The 14159-nt window shown below is 38.7% G+C and overlaps 2 protein-coding genes across 2 annotated transcripts; one reads left to right on the top strand and one right to left on the bottom strand.

Moving 5' to 3' along the window:
- Nucleotides 1-896: 896 nt before the first annotated feature.
- On the bottom strand, nucleotides 897-1973 carry ccr6b (chemokine (C-C motif) receptor 6b). Its single transcript, XM_027015355.2, has one exon. The coding sequence runs from the start codon at nucleotides 1971-1973 to the stop codon at nucleotides 897-899; it is 1077 nt and encodes a 358-aa protein (XP_026871156.2).
- Nucleotides 1974-9617: 7644 nt separating this feature from the next.
- On the top strand, nucleotides 9618-14144 carry LOC113580652 (protein disulfide-isomerase A6-like). Its single transcript, XM_027015338.2, has 13 exons — nucleotides 9618-9695; nucleotides 10049-10190; nucleotides 10429-10486; nucleotides 10635-10761; nucleotides 10928-11034; nucleotides 11304-11440; nucleotides 11554-11668; nucleotides 11805-11945; nucleotides 12278-12362; nucleotides 12523-12595; nucleotides 12728-12886; nucleotides 12976-13072; nucleotides 13284-14144. Exons 1-13 carry the CDS (start codon nucleotides 9680-9682, stop codon nucleotides 13350-13352), a joined length of 1326 nt encoding a protein of 441 aa, XP_026871139.2. The 5' UTR covers nucleotides 9618-9679; the 3' UTR covers nucleotides 13353-14144.
- Nucleotides 14145-14159: the final 15 nt, after the last annotated feature.

The following is a 14159-nucleotide window of genomic DNA, read 5'->3' as shown; positions in this document are numbered from 1 at the left end:
TTCAGGGAACTGTAGTATGAATAAATAGCTATTTAGTGCAAACATTTTAAACACAATCAAATATATGCACTTTTATGCCCTTTAATGAATAAATATATGCCCTTTAACGAATACATTTGTACTAAATATGTATTCGTTTGAATCATTTTAATAGAATGGCAAAACAGTTTCACTGATGATGTAAGAAGGGTGACCCTGTAACAGTAGGCTGCTGTTGTTGATAAAGGATCTGTAGACAAATGTCAGAGGTGGCAACTGATGTAAAACATGAGGTAAATGATGCAAATGGTGCTTGAGGAGACACTGAGCTTATTTTTTCCTCTAACCAATTATGCAGAATAAAACATTTACATAATATGTTAGCAAGAAAAATAGATCTGCATTAAATAACTCTGGAGTATGATTTTGAAAATGGATTTACAATGTCTTGGAAGTATGCAAATACTGAGAACCTATAAACTAGTTATATTCAAATATTAGTTCTTCAGTGTGCTCATTGGCAGTGTCTCTTAAACTGTTAAGCCTTTCTTTGGTGTCATGGGCTGATAGGCAAATAGCAGTGAAGGAGAGCACCTATTTGAGAAGTTCAGCCAGAGTAGGCCTGTTCCACGAGGCTGTGTCCTAGGGGTGCTCAAAAGGAGATGTGAGGCTGGGTGTGTACAAACCAGCTCACAGAGAACAGGTGTACAATTTTACATCTATAAAACATTAAACTCATGTATTAAACATGGAGGAGTATATCTGTATATAATTGCTGTATAAAATATGAAGGTACATCAAATAAACATATATGAAAATAAGATGTACAAAAACATAAAGAAAGACCTATACCAGAAATCCTGTTTAAAGTAATCCCCACCATCTTTGACCTTGTCCTGAGAAATGCTTAATGCAATTTACATTGAAAATGAGGATGGATTTTCCTGAACAGATCCACCAGTGAACTTGTGAGCAGGAAGGTACAGTTCTGAAGTCTGCTGGGAGGAACGCCCAGAGATAAAGTTTCTCTTCCTTAAGCACCAAATATCTGCCATAATCTTACAGAAATGGTTTCTAAACTTCACTCCGATGAAGGCGTAGAGGATAGGATTCAGGCAACAGTGGAGATAGGCCAGGTTCTTGGTTACAGACAGAGCCAACAGGACCTGCTGTTCTGACTCACAGCCCCTCTCTTTGAACAGCTTGATGGTGTGAATAAGGACCACGGCATTATATGGGAGGTGGCAGAGGATGAACGCCAGGACGACTGCCAGGACCACACGTACCGCTTTGTGCCTCTCATAGTTCCGCGCTCTGAGTAGAGTCAGTATGATGCTGCAGTAACAGAAGCTCATCACAAGGAGTGGTGTGAAGAAGCCCACAGCCACCTGCAAGCTGGGCACCAGGATCTTCATCAGCTGTGCAGTGCCACTGGTCGCAAAACTATAGCTGCATTCAGCTTCCGCAGTGCTATTTTCCACATACAGGTCGTAGTAGATGAATGTTGGCATGGATAATCCAATGGCAAGAAACCATATTACGGAGCAGACGAGTCTGCTGTATATGTGAGTTTTAAAGTGCATTCCAATGGAATGCCTCGCTTTTACAATGGCGATGTAGCGGTCTCCGCTGATGCAGGCCAAAAGGAGCATGCTACTGTAAAGGTTGAGACTGTAGATTCCTCTTAGCAGCTTACATGCCCAAGTGCCCATACTCCAAACATGTTGCTCATTGTATATGATCAGGGGCAAGGCCATAATAAAGAGGAGATCTGCCAAGGCCACATTTACTAGATAGACATCTGTCATGGTCTTGGCTTTTTTATAAAAAGCATATGTGATGAGGACCAGAACATTGCCCAGTAGTCCAAGGGCACAAATGAAGGAGTAGATGTAGGTCTGTATTGTGACCACTTGCTCATAGTTACTTCTCAGATCACATGGTTCTACATCATAGTATTCCATGTCATCAATATATTCATCATCAAAATCCATCTCCCTTTACCTGAAAAGAAAAAAAAGAGCGAATATAACAGTGAAACTGGTAAGTATTTATCTATCACTTTGTGATAGATGATTTTTCAAGTGTCACATTGCCCCAAGCTCTGTTATCATGAGTGTCACAATAACTGGAATTTTGTGGAGCCAGTTTGATTGCACTCACGCACCAAGCAAGACAAATAAGCATTATGACTCACAACCTGTCTTGTCATATCTATGTGATCAGTTGATTTGCTGGATGACAAGAAAATTATTTGTTTCTTAGAATGAGATGGATTTGAGCAGGCATTAGTATTGTCAAGAATGAACGTCATTCATAAATAATAACTGAACAGGATACAGTTTTCCCCAAGGTTTAGTGTTAAGATATAGTTTTTGACGAGAAACCAACAAAAATCTTAACTGTGACTGTGAAAAGCCCACATACCATGTTTGGCCAGAAGGCCAGTTTCAGGTGCTCTAATGAATACACCAAGAGACCCATGCCTCAATCATGCAGGCAGCTTCCATGTCTCCTGCACAAGGATACAATGCTCGTTCCACAACTTTTCCTCTATCCCGGTTTTTCCATGGAACCCACAAACTGTGTATTAAAGATTGTTTTGGGAGGGATTTATTTGCTTTTTGTTCTTTGCTTTGATTATTCATTCATATTCATTTTTCATCACAAGTATAGCCACCTTCGTCCATATTCACACCTATGTGAACAGTTTGTGCTTCTGAAACTGCTGATACCATCAGATATCATTTCACCCAAACATGAACATGAACATGTATTGATACAACAGGCCTCTGTGCCTTATCTCCTTCTAAAAAACAATGGCTGGGTCGTAAAGCTCACACTATAATGCAGCATATTTACTGTGCATACAAGGAACATGGTGATTAATGTTGATTAAACTGGCTGATGAATATAAATGTTTTTCACTCTCCTTATTATTTTTGCAAACCTTTTTAGTAATATTTTTTCATGATGCCATTCAAAATTCTGTTTAACAAGTAAATGAAATCAAAGGAATATCATTCTAGTCTAGTTTTCTATACATTATATAAAACAATATACACCAATATATACACCAATAAAAGCAATGATTATGATTTGAGTATATAAAATATAATGGCTTTAATATGCATTTGCTTGAGTGATCAATATTTGGTCCTGTCAGCATGCGACAGTGATGACCTAAGTAATAGCAGCAGAATTTATTGAAGCTTTAATGTTTGAGTTAGGAAATACTGCAAGAGTGATATAACTCCCCTGGAACTGGCTCTGAATTTATAATGCGCAATCCACACATACTTTCTACAATTTTGCCATTAGTGAGGAGGGACGATGATGATAATTTAACAGGGTTTGTTGTCACTTCACTAGCCTGTAAGTCACAGTAATTCCTGATCATTTCCATGACACGGTTATTTCATAAGCTATAAAATGTCTGTGAACAGAACAAAGCCCTATTGTAAATCACTCTCAACAAGAGAATCTCATAAATGCTGTTAATGTAAATGCTAAGTTTTAAATAGCCTGTTTAAGTCTGTTTTTATAAGACACAGTAGTTTCAACAGAGTAGAATTATGGATTAGAGTAGAAGAATTGATCATTTCATTCTGGTTTTATTTAGTTATGAGTATGTATGCATATAATTCAGCAAAGCAAAGGATGTCAATACTTCTGATTTTAGCAACATTAATATGACTTTACTTTAATTTATCAAAAAGTACAGCTCTAAGATTAATAAACATTTACCATACCTTCCACAGGCTTAAGTATCCCTCTCTTTTTCTTGAAGAATAAAACATAAAAACCTCACTGTTCTGGATGTCCCTTTAAGAGTTTAGCTTTAGGGCTCCTCAAATGTTGAAAACACAGTAAGACAGGCTCCTGTGATAAGACAGGTACTGCTGACTGCTGATCTTGGGTTTTCATCCACTGCAACTATTTTCATGTGCTGAGGCTTGTTGTCCTGTTGCTAACTTCCTGCCTGTGCTAACAGTGTTCTTAAAGTTAACTGCAGCTCTCCACAGTGTGCAGCCCTTCATGCGAGGCTCTTTTCAATGGTAGTTCTGAAGAATGATTCATTTTTACATGCACTTTACGGATGTAAAGTGAAGTCTGTTCACTTTACAGACTTCAGTAATAGTCATCCTGTTCATCACAGTAGACAGAAACAGTCTCCATGTTATTTGAAATCAGTGGTGAGCTGTGTTTTTGTTTATACCTCTGTGGAATGATGCATTGATGTGGTGATAGCAAACTTATTATGGTGCATTCAAACATTTTTGCCTCCAAAAACAAAAGCAGAAAACTCTCTTAAACAGAAAGAACCTTCAATGCAAATAGGAAGATTATGCCTATTCTTCTGTTTGAAGTTCCTTTAAGCACATTACAGCATGTTGTACCTCTTTCAAAAACAAAAAAAAACTATATATAACATGTTCCTATGATACATTATTTTACATTTTTCAACTTTTGCCAACACTGCCTTCCTGAGTTTTACTTTTATATTTACAGTAATTAGCTGATGCACTTGTCCAGAGTCACTTACAACAGTGCTTAGTCGTCTCCAAGAAAGAAATCCTTAAAGGCTACTAGTATACTAAGTCCGAGCACCATTAAGATGGAACCCTGTCAGGAGGAATGCCGTCTCTAGAACACTATCCGTCTTTGTGGCACTGATATCAATTAAACATCTAAAAAAGGCATGATTAAAGAGGTGAGTGGCATTCTGTGCCCCAAACAATGCAAGGAAGGTACATTTAAAATTGCTTCTATGTTTGTGACCTGACCTGCTTAACATAGATTATTTTAGAGAGGGTCTGTTAGGGCTACATGGTTAGGGCAGAACATCATATACTGCCTATTCTATGGAGGAAAATGTATTTGAAAATGAGCTGAGCGAGCCAGAGATGAGGAGGTGTTATCTTTCATTACTTAAATCCAGCAGGCAACCAAACATGTAAATTTGTACTGTAACTTTTCTTTATTTTCTATATTCAGGTGCCTTCTGCTTTATTTAATTCTCCTTTAAATACTACTTTGTAAATAATTATGTAAACAACACACTGATACAACATTTTTTTAATCTTTGCACATTCCTGCTGTTTTATTTCATTGTAGACTCCTTGCAAAAGAATTTTTGGCTCATCCCAACAGACAGCTGAAAAAGAGAATTCCAGGAAGTCTGTCTCAAAAATTGATGAAGGACTGGAAGTTGCCATGTGCAGGCATGGCATTGTTTTGATGGCAATGGAAACATTCAGAGGGGAGATTTATGTTTACCCTGTATATCTACAGAAAGGCCTTCTCCCTCAAATGTTTCTTTTTTTTTGTTGTTTTGTTCAGATGTGGTATGTACTGAAGCAAATGTTTTTGTCTTTCATCTTTAACATTTTTTTTCCCCTCCTGGCCAATTCTAGCTTTGAGGGTGAAGCCTTGAGGGTGGTAACTCTGAATTAAAACATTGAGAGCCTGTACCTTGGTGTCAAGCAGAGGAAACATTGTCTTTACCATCAGACCGGTATGATTCCTTATTATTTAACTATTGTTCCCTTTCAGCCAACTTGGTGTTTCTTTCTTTCATAATATACTTAACATAAAATACATATTAATATGGTCTTCTGTTATTCAGGTCTGTATTTTCTGTGTTATCGATCAAGTAGATTGAATAAGTAGATTTTTTTTTCAGACAGCAATAAGAGACATCAGTTGCATCAGAAAATGGCAAAGGAAAAGGTGGGTTTATCTTCGGTTATGAAAGAGCTGAGTGGTCATGTGAGCATTACTCTTCCTGCTGTTGAGCTTCTGCTGACTGAACTGCCTTTTCATGCAAGTCGTGGGCAATGAAGCACACTAAGGACTTCACAACATTGTGTGGAGGAGCTTGAACAATATAATTGCCCAAATACACCAGAGTAAGATATCATTCAGTGTGGCTCTTCATGGAGAAATGTTCTCCTGAGAGATGTTGTGCAAGAACAGAGAAGAAACGAGTCAGAGGTGGAGGGGACAGCCAATGAGGATTAAATTGATGCATCATAAGTACTGTAAGATGCCAGTTTATGTACACTTGATACCCAAGTCACTCATTTTGCTTAGTTGAACACTGTGTTCAACTAATGCTCAGTTGAACACTAACTGAAAAGGCCATAAATAGAAAACACTAACTACTAAAAATTATGGTCTGTCAAATGTACCACACATCAGTCCAGTTATCTATACCTTAACATATGTACCTTTTGTATACTGTGGTCCCTGTTTATTAGGCACAGGTACAACCTTCACACAAATTGTGAACCATACCTGGTTGAGACCATTATTCATTTGAGATTCAGTTTTTTTTCCACACAGCCACAAAAAAAAAAAAAAATCAGATTTGTCACTTCATGTTAATGTGAATTGCCTAAGATGCATACAAAGGATGCAATCTTTTGTTCTCTGAATCTTACTGACAGTTTAGTTTTGTTTATGAAGTCATCCAGGTGGGGTTTACTTTTGATTTGTAATGATCAGTCTGCAGTTGTATATGAAGCTTGTCTAATTTACATAGAATTTGCAAAAAGGTATAGATACTTTGACAGTGTTGGGCAGAGAATACAGCTGCAGGTGTGTTTATCCCCACTGCTCCCTCTTGCTCTTTCGCTTTCTCTCTAAACACAATGCTTTTGTCTTTGCATTATGTTGAATGGAATTATTTTTTGCATTTTTATCCATTCTTTTCATTGTTTCATGTTCTTGTAATCCCAAAAATACTTGCATTACATTTTATAATTTGTACTTTTGAAATTTATTGTGGTCTTTGTTTAGTTTTTGGGATACATTACATCTCATTCTGAATGGGTGTTTTTCATACATATCTAGATAACTTCTTACACATGTAAGTCAAATTTCACTTTGTAACTATGAGCAAACATCAGACAGAGTTGTAAAACCACCTGCAGTCATATTTATTTATTTATTTAAAATATCTCTCTATAGATCGATAGATGTGTGTAACTACACTCATATAATGTAAGCAGCACCTTCCAAGCTTGTATGAAAAGCCAAAAAAAAGGTTAAAAATGAGGTTTATAGAATACGTTTTGGTCTTATTCTGAATTTTGGTACAATTAATGTGTTCTGATCCCCAGGTCAAATAAAATGTAATTTTAATATTAAGTTACTGACTTCATTAAAAACACAATTTGGGACAACATGACGCTTTTGGTGGTTCACATAACAGACTAGGGTTATGATCGGATTTTTCTTTTAAATAATTGTCTGCATTTTTGTGCTCAGATGGCAGAAACATGTAAAGGAAACTCAGCCAGTGAACCTGTTAACGCTGAACAACTGAAAACGGGTACAAAAAAACCGTGTTTCATTACAGGTTCCTTTTGGACGATAAACTGCGCTCAAGCTATCCGCGCTTTGTTGATTCACGGTCAAGTCAGCCGCGCTATAAATTTGAATGTGCATATATGTGCGAATTTACGATATTTTGATGCTAATCGCAAACTAACGCTCCTTAAAGAGACAGACGCGTTTTTTGTTTTTTGTTTTTGTTTTTTTGTTTTTTAAGAGCTTTGAAGACACGACCTTTTGCATTTAAAATTACGAAATACAGTTTACTACACTGAACTAGTTTACTTGCATCATTACATTAAACACAATTGGTAATATATTTAGACAGCTCAATAAGCATTGTGCAAAATGCTTTTTTTATATGCTTCTCAAAAGCATATAAAAAAGACCTTGATTGCCAGCCAAAACGGGGGTTATCACTAGTGAAATGTTGCAAATGTGCAGCGTATGGGGTACTCCACGGCTGAAAAATTCCACTGCCAACCAAGTGGTGGCACTTGCCTATCACCAGTTTGAAAATATTCTACTGCACCAGTTTTTAATAAATCTATATTGAAGCCTTTGTATTTGTAATGATGTTTACATGCCCATTTACTTCAGAGAAAGTATGGTTATAAATTGAAACATAGAAAATGCATTTTGCACAATGCTTATTGAGCTCTCTAAACATATTACCAATTATGTTTAATGTAATGATGCAAGTAAACTAGTTCAATCAAGTAAACTGTATTTCGTAATTTTAAATGTAGTAAAAGTGCGTATATTGATCAAAGCTCTTCAAAAATACGCAAATGTCTGTTTCTCTTTGCTTAGGGGGCTCCCATTAGCTCGCGTTGCGCAGCGAAATGTTGTAAAGTCGCGCATATAGCCGCATTCAAATTTAAAACGCGGATGATTTGACCGTGAATCACTAAAGCGCGCATAGTTCAAGTTCAAAGTTCAAAGAGGTTTTATTGTCCTTTCAGCTATATACAAGTACACAACAAAAACGAGACAATGTTCCTCCAGGACCATGGTGCAACACAAAACAACAGTGCAACAGACAACATGCTACACAAGTGCAAACAGTCCAATATAGTGCAATATAGCTTGACCGCTGTGACAAGGCAACACCAAAGCATTTGACAAACGTCTCACTCATGATAATTGAGGCTCTGCAAGGGATTTCTTTAACCAATTTATTCATAGCGATTTTTGATTCCGTCAGTCTGTAATAAATTATTTAACTTTAAGATATTTTGAGGTCACATCGCATCTTTTCCTGCTGATACGTATCGTCAAAGAGCCAAAGCACTACAATACCCATGTGGCTGAGACTTGAAAACCTAGCTTGTGCTAAGTCCTGTAGTTCAAACGTTAATACGAACAATGCCTGAAAACTTATTATGCTAAATTAAGTTGTACACTATTATCGATTAAAAATGTTTCAGAACAGCACAAGTTCAAGTGATAATGACTTTACCTTATCACAGGTGGTACAACTATCACTAGTTTGTTATTTGTACAGCGTTCAAACAGAACACAGAATAGTGCATTTGCTCATCGAGACTATGGCGCCTCTGTTAATGTTGTATGAGTGCCTCTAAGATTTACTATGACTTTGTAGCATGTCTCCGTTACAACAGCAGGTATATGTCAACAGGCATCGCTCATTCAGGAGTTTGGACACAATAGTTTTATTAGCTATGTATCTCGGACATTTTCTTCTTCATAGAAATTAGAATAAGCGCATGTCGCCAATCGCGGTTTAATTAATCATATGAATGAAATAATTAGTTAATTAATTTATATGGTGCCTTTCAAGGTCGCTTTACAATTAACACACCCGGTGAGAAGCGGCAGCCAATTGTGCACAGAGTAACTTACTCTCAAACGAAAACCTCAGCCCCCTGGGGGACTGAATCGGGTGATTCATCCCCAGGAAAAAGCATCATCCAACACTGGCCAACTTTATTATACATGCAGAGACACACACACACACCAGGACGATTTATTTGGCAGTCAAAAGAACATGTAAATTAAAATATTTAAAATTTAGGCCTAAACTGAAAATATAACGTAAATCACATAATGTTCTATTTGATTACAAATATGACGTTTTTATAAGCGTTTTAACTATTACGAGGGACCACTCCAAGAAAACACCTATCTTGTATCTAAATACCTCAGTTACATGATGGTACGTAAATGTCTGATTGGACTACTTGTGGTCCAGTCGCTTTATGGACCAATTAGAGTAAGACACGGCAAGTTTCGATTCATAGTTCAAACTCTACCAAACATAGCTAGTCAAGGAAGACGGAGCTATTCGTACAGTCAGTGGACAGCAATCAGTCGTTTTCAAGTTACGCTCGCAAACATGAAGCTGTTAAATGGTATGTTCTCCTCATGGACTTTGTTAGGATTTACACATTACTAGCAAGCTTTGTTAACCATAGTTAGCTAAGCACAGTGCTACTTTACAGATGACATAACATTTTTAATATTTAAACAAGGTTAGCGACTTGGACCACTTAGTGCAAAGTGTCTTAATTTTACCCAGCTAGCCAGCTGACTTGACGCAAGCAGTCTGCTTTATTGATACACGGAACATTTGTCAGTCTGTGATTATGTGTGTGTGTGTAATATCAGTTGTACTTGGCTAGCTAGCTAACGTAAGTTAACAACTAAAAGCTAACCAGCTGATTAGCAACGTGTTTTGAATGTTTCCGTCTTCGACTTCCCGCAGGTGTCCTGGCGTCTACCCTCTTCCTTACTGTGCATGGATTCTACACAGCAAGTGACGACGTGATGGAGCTTAGTCCTTCTAACTTCAATAAGCAGGTGCTGCAAAGTGACAGCATGTGGCTTGTCGAGTTCTATGCACCATGGTGAGTCTTTCCACACATTTTTATTAGTGAAAAAAAAAAATTTAGTTTATTTTTATTAATGTAGCCTTGCCATGTGCTTACTGTACCACCGTTGCTCCCGGAGATCACGTTGGAATATCAGTTTTTAGGGAAGTTTTCTGTAGAATGCGTGACTGGTATAAGAACAGGAGCAGACCTATTGTTAGAAGTGTGCTGCAATTTGAAGTGTGAACTTAAGCAGAGAACTTTGTCTCCACAGGTGTGGTCACTGCCAAAGACTTACACCTGACTGGAAAAAAGCTGCTACTGCTTTAAAGGTAAATGTCCTACAGCTGTAAACTATAGCTGAATTTCTAAATCATGTGAAAAGTGTCCTGCCATTAATTTTGAAGTAGCACATCTGCTTATGTGTGTGTCGGTGTACAGGCCATTAAATTGGCAGAACCCTTTTTTCCTCATTTCCAGGGTATCGTTAAACTCGGAGCAGTGGATGCTGATCAGCACAAGTCGCTTGCTGGTCAGTATGGAATCAGCGGCTTCCCTACCATAAAAATCTTTGGAGCCAATAAAAATAAACCTGAGGACTACCAAGGTAAGCATTCCATTATGGCTAGATTTGTAACCAGGCCTACCCATGATGTAACTACCACATTCTTTTCTGTGTCAAGTACAAGAGGTTCAGCATTTGCTCTTCCACATTTGCTTTGTGGAAGTTACATTTTTTTTTCTTCTTTCTTATTGCTTTCTCCTCTTGTGAGGTGGTCGTACAAGTCAGGCTATAGTGGAAGGGACCATGACAGCTCTGCGCTCTTTGGTGAAGGACCGACTCAGTGGATGGACTGGAGGTTCTGGGCACAGCAAACAGGCATGCAGGCTTCTGTGCCTCCTTCACATCTCCACTCAATGATCTAAACACATTTTTCATCATGGACCAGACATTTTTGTTCAGGGTCCAGTTAACCATTGGAGATTGTAGCTTAAACCAGTGTAAACCATAGTTGGCCATGTGACCAAAATATGCATTATCCATTCCTTAAGTATACTTCTGGATTGTGTTGTGTGTATGTACTGTATGATGCTGTTGCTTAGAGTGTGGGAAGTGACCCTGGATGATGTTGTATTTGCTGTGTGCAGAGAGGTGGAGAGAGTGGAACAGGCAGTAAGAAGGATGTGGTAGAGCTGACTGATGATAACTTTGACAAGCTGGTTCTGAATGGGCATGAGGTATGGATGGTGGAATTCTTCGCTCCTTGGTGTGGCCACTGCAAGAAGTGAGTTTGGACCAGTCCCATCCTCCCAACAATATTTTGCTTGTTTTTAGCCATTAGTGGAGATGGCCAGCAGTCTCTCATACATGTCTCTCATATGCGCCTCTGTTCTCCAGACTTGAGCCAGAATGGACTGCAGCAGCAATAGCGGTCAAAGAACAGACAAAGGGCAAAGTGAAACTGGGTGCTGTGGATGCCACTGTACATCAAGGCCTGGCCAGACGTTATGGTGTAAGGAGATCAGCGTGGAAAAACACGTGCCCTGAAAATGTTGATCCAAATCCAAATGCAATCCATGACCATCTTCACACTTTGAAACGTGAAAACATTTAGTTAAATTGGCTAATATTTGTTGCTTTCTGTTCAGATTCGTGGATTTCCCACCATTAAGATCTTCAGTAAAGGAGAAGAGCCAAAGGATTATGATGGAGGAAGGACTCGGCCTGATATTGTGGCCCAAGCCATAGAATTGTTCTCTGCAAACGTTCCACCTCCTGAGGTGCTTGAGGTAGGTCATCCGCCCAGCCACCTTCTGGAGCTCTGAGCACATGCTCTACCTCGAAGAGTGTACTGAAAAATAGCAGAGGTATTCCAATTCCACTTCTTGAGGTGCAGTTACCTATGGATTTTTCACCTTTACCTAAGAGTCTAGTGTGACCATATACCCAACCACTTACCATAACTGTTCGTTTAACCAGTGATTTACAAAATCAGGACCAGATTTGGATTCGATGTGCTGAGTTGAGTAAAAGTGCAATGATGTGTTCAGAGAAGAGCATGCTCATTATAACAGCAGAATCTTGTGAAGTGTTGGAGCTTAAGTGCTGTTGCTCTCCTTAGATTATTAACCAGGATGTTTTCAAGAGGACCTGTGACGATTACCAGCTTTGCATCGTTGCAATACTTCCTCACATTCTTGACACAGGTACCTGGCTTCACACTGGAACAGAGATGCAGCAAATTACAGCGCTTACTGTACTGTACTTTCAGACCAGCCCCACCCCACATCATACCTTTCTCACACTACACAGAAGCGTATTAGTACTGAGACTTTCAAACCTTTGTCCCTTCTTTTCACTCCTTAGGTGCATCAGGTAGAAATGGCTATTTGGAGGTGATGAGGAAGATGGCTGACAAATATAAGAAGAAGACATGGGGGTTAGTCTGAATCTTTTATTTAGTTGTCTTTTTAAATGTTTTCTGTTTCTGTGAATAGTTTTATTCGGTTTCAGATGTGTTCCTCTCTTGCACACGGTGTGTGTGTGTCTTTCTACATTTCTTTCTGTCCAGCTGGTTGTGGGCTGAAGCAGGATCTCAGGCAGAGCTGGAGTCCTCTCTGGGCATTGGTGGGTTTGGCTACCCTGCTATGGCTGCAATCAATGTTCGCAAAATGAAGTTTTCCCTGCTGAAGGGCTCTTTCAGTGAAACGGGCATCCATGAGTTCCTGAGGTTTGTCATACATGTACATTTATTTCTGAACATTGTGCCTAAAATGCAGCCAAGTATGCATAATGTTCAGTGGGCATTGTTTGTTGTAGAGACCTGTCCGTTGGCCGTGGCTCAACCGCACCAGTTAGAGGAGGGATACTACCGACAATCCACACTGTAGAAGCCTGGGATGGCAAGGATGGCCAGGCAAGCACATTTTGGAAACTGAGCTACCAGAGTTATCATCTCTCAGATGATCATTTGTTATTTCTGTCCATAATGCTTGAATGGATAAAAAATGACTGCTTCAGTATGTAGACTTTTGGAGAATCTGAACACCTTGAAATCAAATGCACACACATTTACAGAAGTATTTGTACCTCATCTATATTTATTAATTAATTTTTTTTCCCCACAGCTGCCCATAGAAGAAGACATTGATGTCAGTGACGTGGAGTTGGATGATTTAGAAAAAGATGAGCTGTGAGGTGGGATGCTTGTGAAACAAAGAAAATATAGACCTGGCGAAAGCCTGAGATGTTCTTACATCTGACATCAGGCTGGTCTCAGAATTCAGTGTAGGACTAATGGCATGCACTCTCTACCTGTTGCAGTGCCTTAAACATGCTCATAAGCCTGTCATTGGATATCACAAGCTCTGCCACTTTGTACACAGCTCTCTGACTCTCAGAAATGTGCAGTAGAGTTTCTTCTTTTTATTGTTCCAGGAAATTGATGAACCTGATATTGGCTTCTTTGTTTTGCACATTGTCATGTATGTATGTATGTGTGTGTGTGTGTGTGTGTGTGTGTGTGTGTGTGTGTGTGTGTTTGGTTTTGGGTTTTTTTACTTATTTATATTTGGTTTGATGTCATTTTTCCTTTATTACTACAGTTTTATCATTTGGCCTCTGGATTGTGCTAGAAAGCAAGAACTGTGCCTTGGAGACCTTTATTATTTATCGGGGGCAGAATTAATTGTAGCCACAGCAGTTTGGTATCCTAAGTTTCTGAGGTTTGTAAAATGTGTTTTTTAAAAAATCCTTGCGAGTCCAGCTCTTGTCAAACTGACATGCTGAGGTGATGGGGGGGAGTATTGATACAAATACTATAAGCAAAAGAAAGATCATATGCCAGGTACTTTGGTGGGTGAATGAATAGAAGTGGTGATCAGACATTGAACTTTTTACAGCTCTTGTTGCTAGTGTGAGCTGTAGGCTTCCTAAAATCAGTCTCTGTTAGAATGCTGGGTTTGTTTAATTTGTTTTGGCCAATAAAAAATGACACCCATTGG

Source organism: Electrophorus electricus, chromosome 13 (genome assembly GCF_013358815.1).
Source record: "Electrophorus electricus isolate fEleEle1 chromosome 13, fEleEle1.pri, whole genome shotgun sequence".
NCBI classification, from domain to species: domain Eukaryota; kingdom Metazoa; phylum Chordata; class Actinopteri; order Gymnotiformes; family Gymnotidae; genus Electrophorus; species Electrophorus electricus.
The sequence above is the reverse complement of the archived record's forward strand: the minus strand, read 5'-3'. Positions and strand labels throughout refer to the sequence as shown.